Source organism: Nothoprocta perdicaria, unplaced genomic scaffold, assembly GCF_003342845.1.
Source record: "Nothoprocta perdicaria isolate Ctin4 unplaced genomic scaffold, notPer1 scaffold_251, whole genome shotgun sequence".
Taxonomy (NCBI): Eukaryota; Metazoa; Chordata; class Aves; order Tinamiformes; family Tinamidae; genus Nothoprocta; species Nothoprocta perdicaria.
This window is the reverse complement of record NW_020455479.1, coordinates 605,174-614,978: the sequence shown is the minus strand read 5'-3', so window position 1 is coordinate 614,978 and position 9,805 is coordinate 605,174. Positions and strand designations below refer to the sequence as shown.

General features: G+C 46.1%; 1 protein-coding gene and 1 long non-coding RNA gene across 3 annotated transcripts in view; one reads left to right on the top strand and one right to left on the bottom strand.

Moving 5' to 3' along the window:
• PSMD13 (proteasome 26S subunit, non-ATPase 13) overlaps positions 1–7,330 on the top strand; it is a 7,672-nt gene extending 342 nt beyond the window's left edge. For both annotated transcript variants that reach the window (XM_026040251.1, XM_026040252.1), the window contains 12 exons: positions 195–273; positions 900–934; positions 1,019–1,074; positions 1,302–1,345; positions 1,614–1,700; positions 2,249–2,420; positions 2,780–2,859; positions 2,953–3,078; positions 3,787–3,849; positions 4,761–4,841; positions 5,582–5,698; positions 6,459–7,330. In XM_026040251.1, coding sequence (XP_025896036.1) covers positions 195–273; positions 900–934; positions 1,019–1,074; positions 1,302–1,345; positions 1,614–1,700; positions 2,249–2,420; positions 2,780–2,859; positions 2,953–3,078; positions 3,787–3,849; positions 4,761–4,841; positions 5,582–5,698; positions 6,459–6,554 — 1,036 coding nt within the window. In that variant the 3' untranslated portion in view covers positions 6,555–7,330. The remainder of the gene's footprint in view (positions 1–194; positions 274–899; positions 935–1,018; positions 1,075–1,301; positions 1,346–1,613; positions 1,701–2,248; positions 2,421–2,779; positions 2,860–2,952; positions 3,079–3,786; positions 3,850–4,760; positions 4,842–5,581; positions 5,699–6,458) is intronic.
• Positions 7,331–8,638: 1,308 nt separating this feature from the next.
• LOC112948001 lies at positions 8,639–9,637 on the bottom strand. Its single transcript, XR_003249521.1, has 2 exons — positions 9,586–9,637; positions 8,639–8,848 (listed from the first exon to the last, which is right to left on the bottom strand). It is a non-coding gene; the product is annotated as an uncharacterized LOC112948001 (long non-coding RNA).
• Positions 9,638–9,805: the final 168 nt, after the last annotated feature.

Below are 9,805 nucleotides of genomic sequence, written 5' to 3'. Positions count from 1 at the left end.
CCTCTCCTTTCCCCCATAAAAATCATCCCTCGCCGGTCGCGGTAGCTGCGAAGAGGCAACGGCTTTGGAAGGGGTTTATCTCCTCTGTGTGGTGCAGGAGGGAGCGGGAACGCGAGCTGGGAACGCGAGCTGGGAACGCGAGCTGGGAACGCTTCCGTTAACTCTTGTTGTTGCTGCTGCTGTTGTTGTTTAAGGCTCTGGCACCAGCTGACGCTGCAGGTCCTGGACTTCGTGCAGGACCCCTGCTTCGCCCAGGGGGATGGACTCATCAAGGTGAGGCGCTTGCGGATACCCGGGCCCTTCGTTTCCCCTCCCTGGAGCAGCCCTGAGTGTTTTTGCAGTGAGGGGAAATAAGCAGCTTCTGGCTTGTTTTGTTTTGGGGCTGTTAAACCAGGGGCACAGCCTTTCTGCTTGCCCATTACTGATAGCTGCGCGTTTTCACTCTCCTTTGTGGCGTAGATTCAAATTCACTTGCCCTAATCACTTCCAYGATAACAAGCCTTGAGTTTCTGGATAGTTGGGTGTTATTGGGATGCCTGTAAAGGGCAATTGGAAAAGTTGAGGCTTGAGCTAATTGCACAGCGAGGRCTGAAGATGTGCGCTGGGGCAGTCCTGAACCAAAAGGCTTTATATTGTAGCACCTGGTAGCGTGTGGGTTTCTGCAGTTGTTTTGTACAGCTGGGAGGATTTTTCACAGCCTGAAAAAGGAATATACCTGAAAAAGAGCTGTTTTCTTAAACAAAAAAAGCATCTGGGAAAGCCTGTAAGTGCACCAAATCCAGAGGACAAGTTGGATGTCAACTGCTTTGTTCAGACAATGAGTTGGACTAACACAAAATATAAATGTCGTCACTAAAAGTACTTTCTTGYCCTGAATATCTGAATCCTTTTGCTTGCAGCTTTACGAGAACTTCATCAGTGAGTTTGAACACAGGTGAGTCTGCCCCAAAATTCGGGGGTAACCTGCTGTTACCTGCAGCTGGGACTGTTGTGACAGTGAGACTTGTTTTCGTTCTAGGGTGAACCCCTTGTCCCTGGTAGAGATCATTCTTCATGTAGTTAGGCAAATGACAGGTAAGTCACATTGTCTGCGGTTGATGGTCRTTTTTTTAGGAACTTTTTTTAGGAAACTTTGGTTGTTAATAGTAATAGCTAAGTCCTTGGTCTTAAACTAAAGCTAGTGGCGCTCGGGGGTGTTGAAAGAGAAAGTGCCAATATCAGTGCTTCGTGGAATTTATTTCCAGGTTAAAATTGAATTTTGCTGGAATTCCTAATATGCTTTCTCTTTTGCTCTGCTTTAGATCCCAGTGTGGCCCTTTCTTTTCTGGAAAAGACTCGGGAAAAGGTATTTGTGAAACTGCTCTTTCCTCTCTTAGTCCCTGTACAGAGTTTGTTTTGTTGTGAGTGTGTTGGATGCAGGTGAAGAGGCAAGTGTATACGTGAATTGGAACCTTTGCTGGGAAGTACCTTCTGTTTTCCTCAGTGACCAATCCCAGAACTCAATGCAGGGATGTGTTAATAAGCAAAATATGACTAAATGAACACAATTTGCGTTTTGAAAGCCTAACTAGAATGCTGAGAATACCAAAGCATGTGTATTTGTTTTGCTGCAGGTAAAAAGCAGCGATGAAGCTGTCATTTTGTGCAAGACAGCCATCGGGGCTCTCAAGCTGAACATTGGAGACCTGCAGGTCACAAAGGTGAGGTGGTCACTTTAACGTTCAGGCAGTTTGGAGCACTGTGACTTATTTCAGCAGTTACTGTAAGCGTGGCCATTCCTGTGTCTTCGCTTCCATTCTGAGGTGGAAGAAAAATGAACATGCAACCCAAGCCCCAGAACTTGCTATTCCTTTTTCTTCTAGTTTAGAGGGCACCTTGGATTCAGCAGCACACTTGCCGCTTGCTGATGTACTGCTAAAGGTGACTGAATTCCAGTACCCAGTTTCTGGTGCTGAACAGGTTCCTTCTCTCTCTCCCAGAGTTGTTTTTTTTAGAGCCATCTCAGAAAGCTGAGGGCTTTTTTTCTTCTTCTGTGCAGTTCTGCTTTACATCTTTCAGTACAAGCATGAAGTGTGAAGGGTCACAGTGTAGTTGGGCTTTCTTCCATCAGTCAAACACCTTTGTAAGGAGGGAATGTCACTAGCTTCACTCTGAGTCCAGCCTTAGTGGCTTTGGCTGCAGTTTCATCTGGGGCATGCGTGTGTGTTTTGTGCTTTTAGCCATAACCTTGTTTTTCACTCTGATTTAGGAGACCATTGAGGAAGTTGAGGAGATGCTGAACAATCTCCCTGGGGTGACTTCAGTTCACAGCCGTTTCTACGACCTCTCCAGCAAGTACTACCAGACCATTGGGAACCATGCCTCTTACTACAAGGATGCTCTGCGCTTCCTAGGCTGCATTGACGTTAAAGATCTACCAGGTAGCTCTTCCTTTGTGCCTGAGCATAGTCCCAGTTTTCATTTTTCATTTCATCACTTTAGTCTAAATAAATGTACCCACAGAGATGGTTTTTTTCCCTCCACATTATTTTTGAGTCTGTCATCACTGGACCAAGTTCTAGCTACAAAAGCCCACAAAGGGAATGAATGAGCAGGATTCTGCTCCTAATTCTACTCTGTGATGGGAGGCAATGTCCTTACCAGATGGGACAGGTTATTCTGCCTCCTGGCCTATTCTATCTAGCTTCAAAAAGTTGCCTTTTTTTTTTGTTTTTGTTTTTTTGTTTTTTTGTTTTTTTTTGTTATATGCTGTTTCATCCAGTCTTTTCTTTCACTCCAGTATCAGAGCAGCAGGAGAGAGCCTTCACCCTGGGGCTGGCCGGGCTTCTGGGAGAAGGTGTTTATAACTTTGGGGAGCTGGTAAGTTACCTCTGGTTTGCTGCAGCTGCTAATAAACAAAAAAATCCATTTGTGATTGATTTTTACCTCTTGTCCTGCTTGATATTCTTGCAGCTCATGCACCCTGTTCTGGAGTCCCTGAGAAACACCGATCGGCAGTGGCTGATTGATACTCTTTATGCCTTCAATAGTGGAAATGTAGAGACATTTCAGGCTCTAAAGTCAGCATGGGGCCAGCAGGTGAGTGAATTAACTTGCTCGTGTTGTTCAAGTAAGACTTAGGCTTAATATTTACAGATGCCATTTAGGAGTTTCTTTGGACTCTCCTAGCTTAAATTTCCTGAGCTAGGTGCATTAGTAGAGCCTTAACTGTTGCATAGTGATGCTTTTTTTTCTCTTGGGTCCTTAGTTTTCTTTTGTTTTTGTTGTTTGAAAGAAATGAAAAAGGGAAATTCCTTGTAACAAAGGGAAAAGCCCCAAAAGACATTACACAGCCCTAGGCAGGAAGATTGTCTCCAATTTAATATTCACAGTGTTGTAATCGCTGTRATGTTAAATTGCTTTTGCTGCCAAATGGTGCTTTTCCCTTATTTTTCCAGGCAATTCAAGGAAGCTGTGAGGTTGGATATTAGCTGCAGTGGCTGTACCAGATGTTGCTGCCACAACAGTGGTTTATAGATTGACTTTTGTGTTCACTTGTGCYAGGCTGTAGCCTTCAGTATAAGCTTGCCTATCTTGTAGAGAAGTACACAGTCTTTACTGGTAATTTTATGGAATCATTGCCCAGTAGTGGGTTGGAAAGGATGGAATCTGTCCTCAGCAATCAGGACAGTGGGCACCACTGCATTTARCAGTGGCTCGTTCCTGTATACAGAATGTTACTCTTTTATGGGTTGGGGTGGAACAAGTAATAATGAACTTGTTTTCTTCTAATTTATCATCTCGCAGCCAGATCTGGCAGCAAACGAAGCCCTTTTGCTGCAGAAGATCCAACTGTTATGCCTAATGGAGGTGAGCAGCTAAGCTGAGATCTGCAGGGTGCTAAATGTGGGAAATGAAAAGACGCGGCTTTCGGCAGCCTTTCAAGGAGTCCAGTTTATTGAAGTTGAGGCAAATTCCTCTGAATGCACTCGTTCATTTGCTGTGTTTATAGGAACTCATGTATATCGAGTTAGTACGAGTGCAAATTTTGTCTCTAGGTGGTGCTAAATGGCAGGTGCTGCTATGGATGGGGGCATGGAAATACAAAAGAGCTCTGTKCTCCCTGCTTGCACTTTCCAGCATATGCAGGCAGGGTAGGGGGAAGGAGGGAGCAAGTGGTGTTTCTGAAGACAGCATCTGAAGAAATGTCTCTTCAATATGATAAATTATAATAAGGATTCATAAAATGCGCTATGTTGATAACTTAGTCTCTTAAAGACAAAGCCTTCTCACTGTGAGGTAACTCTACATGTTTGAAACAGTTTTTGTTGTCACTTGAAACCTCTGTGACTCTGGATATGCTTTTGTGTTTGTTTTTTTCTTAATTCAGCGCTCAGACAATTCGTCTGAAGCATAGTCCATGCTTTTATACACACAAGTGCATATATATTCATCCCAGTTCTAACATTTAACTACTCTTACCTCTAATTACTTCTACTATTTTATGTCAGGGATTGGATGGATAGGCATCAAGACATGTTGGCACCAATTCACCTGCTTTATTTGTAGATAAACTTGTTATTTAGGGGCCCTGCTGTTTGGGGGGGCTATTTTCTGTTAATATGGGCATTTCTGTTGAAACATTGTGGTATTAAAAAGAGGAATGTAGTTGCTCCTGCAGTGTGAGGGGGCGGCAGCAGGGAARGTGTGTGCACTGCAGGAAAAAAAATAGGAACTATGGAAGTTTATCTTGGTTTTGCTTTGTGTTTGCATGGATTTAGATGACTTTCACCCGACCGGCCAACCACAGACAGCTCACTTTTGAGGAGATTGCAAAGAGTGCCAAAGTCACAGTGAATGAGGTGAGTTTAGTCATGGTTTGTGATTAAATCTCAACATTCRAAAGCTCTAAAAGTTTCCAAATAAACTCTGCAGTTAACCTTTATTGTACCTAGTGCAAGTCTTGTAGTCCATCTAGGTCTGTCTTTATGGCAGCTCTTCCCTCCACCCCGACTAGCTGTCACCTACAAACTTGATGAGGGTGCAGTCAGTCCTGTTATCCAGGTTGTTTAGAAAGTTACCTGCTAACTAGGTCGTACTGAAATGCCGAATAACGCTGGAAAAGCTGCATTTGTGATGAGCTGAATGTTCAGCTTTGAGCTGCTAACCGCCATCCTGACTGAGCTCAGCAGATCAGCAAGTTTTCTACCTGCCTTGTTCCAGCTCTCCAGTCTGTATCTTACCCGCTTGTCAGCAGGCTGTTGTGGGAGGTCTTGTTGGTTGTCTTGTTACAACTCCTACCTTGTCCACTGAGGAAGYTGGTTGATGTTTAGAAGGCAATTGGATTGTTCAAGCCCTATTTACCCCTGGTAAATCCTTGTTTTTCCAGTCGCCTTGTCCTTCCTGGGATTTCAGATATCCTAAAGAAATCTACAGTCCTGTATATTTTGATGTCAAGTCTCAAGGCGGTGTAAGAACCTGTAAGAGAGAGACTGCAGTTCTCAGTTTTTGTGTAGTAACCACTGTTCTGCATGCTGAGTCCACTTAARAGGTCTCATCTCGAGGGGAAGTGGGTGATTCCCTGTTCTTCTCTTGCTTTCAGGTGGAACTGCTGGTGATGAAGGCCCTCTCRGTGGGATTGGTAAAAGGCAGCATTGACGAGGTGGATAAGAGGGTGCACATGACATGGGTGCAGCCGCGGGTGTTGGATTTACAGCAGGTAACGATCAACTTCAGTGCRAAGCCAGTATTAACTTGAGGGTGTTGTTTTGTTGTTGCTTTTGTACGTGAGATGACCTGGAAAATGCAGTTAAGAGTTGTAAGGGTCATGTCTGTGAATTCATCTCCTTATACTTCCAATTCCCAGAGTTTCTTCAGGAAGAGCTGCCAGTTCTCTGACTGTTTCCCTTGGCTCTTACCTCAGCTGTGTAGTGTGCTTTATACCTGTAACCATGCTAAGCAGTAAGAAATTACAAATGTTAGCAGGTAGGATAGCATTTTGGAGATGCTTCGCCAAGAGCCCCACAACTCAGCAGGGAATCTAAAAACTTGCTCTGAAGGCTGTTGCTTTTCAGARGGATGTGGGCGTCTGTCAGTTGCCTCAGAATTTAAGAAATGAAACAGTCTTTAGTTTCTGATCAGTAAGTGACAGGGAAGAAAAGTTCAGAGTGATGGAAATGAAAGGTTCATGAGCTTCTCAAGCTCATCTTTGTGATGCACGTGTTTTAGGAGACTGAATAGGGTGCCCTTAGCTTTTAAAAACTGACGGTCCATTTGCTGCTAGCTACAAATAAATCCTTTTGTGCACTTCAGTCTAATTCAAACCATTATAGTCCAGATGGTAAAAGATGCCAGGCATCTTCTTGAGATGCATGGGGTTTTGAGAAGCTGTTCTGGATCTCAAGCCTCTGTACTTAAAGGGGAATTTATGTTTCTTTAGTAGTTGTGCCGCTGAAATCATTGTGTGTTTTGTCTTCCAGATCAAAGGGATGAAAGACCGCCTGGAGTTCTGGTGCACAGATGTGAGGAGCATGGAGATGTTGGTAGAGCACCAAGCCCATGACATCCTAACATAGAGGACCTTGCACAGCCCTGAGAGAGTAATTTTTTACTGCTRTGGATGCTAGCAGCCCTTCAGACCACTGACTCTGTTCTGAATTACATTGAAGGGGGGTGGGTGGGCAGAGGAGAGAGCAGCTTTTTTGACGCTTATCCGGAGGAGTAAGTAAGTGGCCTTTTGCTGTGTAACCCTTTGGTGCTTGGAGAGAAGATTTCCCTACGCGCTAACACTAGTGGCACTGACCACGGGAGCTCCTGTCCTGTCCTCCCTCCTCCAAGGAGGGCAAAGGCTGATTTATGAGTCGTGCTGACGAGCTCTTTTGGGAGGCTGTAACGCAGGTTACGCCTTACAGCAGCGGAGGCCACTTTTACAGGAGGATATGGTGCTGGTTACGTGCCACCGAGGTGGTGGTTCTCCAGGTAATGGGGTGGCAGAAGCTCCTCTATAAATATATATATATACTTATATGTTCTAGAGAGGTGCCTGAACACCGTACGTGGTATTACTTAGTAGCATTGGCCTTAGGAGGGCACGAGCTTCCCCTGGTAACCCCCAGTTCCCTCCCTGCGCCAAAGGCAGCGTTACCGAAGCCCTATTCCTCCTGTTGCCCCTTTCTCCACAACCCTCCTCATCGGCAGTAGAGCGAGTGCTTGCTCCATCAAAGGGGTGGGGGTTTTTGTTTCGTTTTCTCCGGGATTACAGTTTAGTGGATTTGTTTTTATATACCTTTTGGGGGATAGTCGTCTTTTATGAACACTTTATGCTAAAGTGAGGTGCAGCAATATTGCTCTATTGCTGGAATAAACTTCTCTGCCTTCCCTTTTCTGTAGTTCTGGTGGTGCTTTCATCCTAATGTGCAGCTGTGGGTCTGATTGATATGTTTTTTTTAAAGACTTCCTGTTATTTTTCATGTTACAACTTTCTACCCAAGAAGAGAGCAGGTTAAAACAGTCTATGAAATAGCAGGTTAACATGTCACTGGCTTGTCCCAATACCTCAGTATGTAATTTATTGCCAAGTCTGTGTGTTTTTTGGAAGGAAACTGTACTGTTGATGCCCTTTTTGAAGAACTGGTAAACAAAAAATGCCCAATTCAATACCGAGATAACAAGGTTTTGTTCTGCTTTTGGCTGTTAACAACGGCCACTTCAAAAGCTCTCCTGTAATGAAGAGGTTTTGCTGTACTGCTGCATGATGATAATTGTGACGAGAGTAACAGCAAACCACACTAAGTAACTTTAAACTCAGCAGGGTAATGCTCACAACCTAGGTTGTGAGTATCTTTGGGTGTAATTGGACTTTTTTTAAAGTATATCAAAGTACACTTCTCGGTTTACAGTGCAGGTTAGTTTACTGCTAGTGAAGGTGCCTTAAGGAAGATTTAAGCTTCTAAAAGAAAAAAAAAAAGTGGGTTTTATTTGTGGGTTTTTTTTGACAGGAAGGGGGATTGTACCAACACAGTCCTTTTTTAGTAGTGTCGTGTCACTACACCTTAGGAGTAAAGGGAGGGCTAACAGTGAAATGAAACTAATACCAGTTTAGGACTGTTCCTGCTGTGAAACTGAGGCATTACTATTGAAATTGCTGTCAAAATAYTCCTGGGGCCAGGCCCTATCACTCTCAGGGTAGGGAGTGCTAGTTGGCCTCTGAATTTTTGAGCAGCTCACTGAAGTGAGCGTGAAGATCTTGAGTCTAAGTGAACTCCATGACTTCAGAGGCTGTTCCAAGGCCTCTGCTGTGTGTATGGGAGCAGGCGCTGGCTTTTGGCTTCCCTAAAACAGCTCCTTGGGCTTACAATAGAAGTTACCTGGACAGGAGACCCCTTTAACCACCACTTAGTTTCTGAGYATTTTCTTTACAGGGATTTAGCTCTGTTCCCTTGTGTGCTAGCGGTGTGGATGTTTCCTCATCCRCTACCTAAGTTTCGCAAGGAGTGCACTAGGTAAGTAAAAACTCAAGGAAACTGGGCCTCCCACATGGATTTTGCTGCAGCCTTTTTTGCCCTTTGCAGCAGTGTCCTGCCTGATTGACCRGCACTGTCGATTCATTCTTTTGTGAGCAAGCCCAATCTAAGCAAAACCAACAGGCCGTTACATTTAACAGTATTTTAATGAACAAACTTAAGGAATTCTTCAACAGAGAAACATTCGTTTTGTCATCTTCACTCAAACTTGTGCTCGCAACTGGCTCCTGAAGTCTTCCTGCCATCCCTTACTCCGGTCTGCTCTTGTAGTGCTCCAGGTTTGCCAGGACCCAGGCAGAYGGGATGAGGAAGCTGGCAAACATCACGGAGAGTGCGATGGCTTGCTCCTGCCAGCAAGAAAAGAAGGAAAAGCAGCGGTGGGACAGCCGTACTGCAAGGTCCTGCCTGACTTTGGGATGACTTTGAGGGGCCGAGAGGCGCCAGGAGCAGTGCCCGCCTTGCTGGCACGTTGCGGCAGCAGCGCGTAACCCCTCGTGCCCTCGCCACGTGAAGGTCATCCAAGGGCTGCAATCCCCACTGGATTTCTGCCAAAAAACTCCCTTTCTTACTCATTTGWGTGTGTGTACATAAATATACATGTATATTTTTATATATATGGTTTTTTCCTCCCCGTTTCTTGCAGGTGCAGGAGGAAAGCAGCCCCGGAGGCTTCTCCGCACCCAGGGCAGGTGCCATGTCTGCCATTATCAGCCAGGGTGGGGTAAGGAAGGGGACAGAGGCCATGGAGCAGCCTGGGCTTTGCCGTGGTGGTTACACCCCTCACACAGCTCCTCTCTCACGGTGTCCCTTGGGGACTGTGTCCCCTAGGGGGGCAGCGCTGGTCCCTGTGGGGACGGGGTGCCCTGAGGGGCTCCAAGGCCGTCGCCTTACACCACGGTGCCATGACCCACCCCCCAAGGCTTAAAATGGAGGGCTGTGGAAAAGGAGAAAACGGAGAAAACGCCCTTTTTATGAGGGACAGAAGTAAATATATAATATATATGTAATAATAACCGGTTATGGGTGTCAGGGTCCCTCAGCCCCCGGGGAGCRGGCGCCCTCCCTCAGCCCCTGGGTCACTCACGGCGCCGGAGAGCGGCTCCTCGGGGGGCATGGAGGAGATGGGCGCGCGGGGCGGGCGCTGGCGGCGCAGGGCCGCGGCCAGCAGCCCCGGCACGCGCTGCAAGGGCCCCATGGCGGCGGCGGCGGCAATGGGGAACGCGGCGGGAAGGAGGGAACGCGTGCCAAGGGCTGCAGCTGCAAGGGCCCTGTCAGGGCTTCCCCGCCTCCGGCCCTGCCCTGCG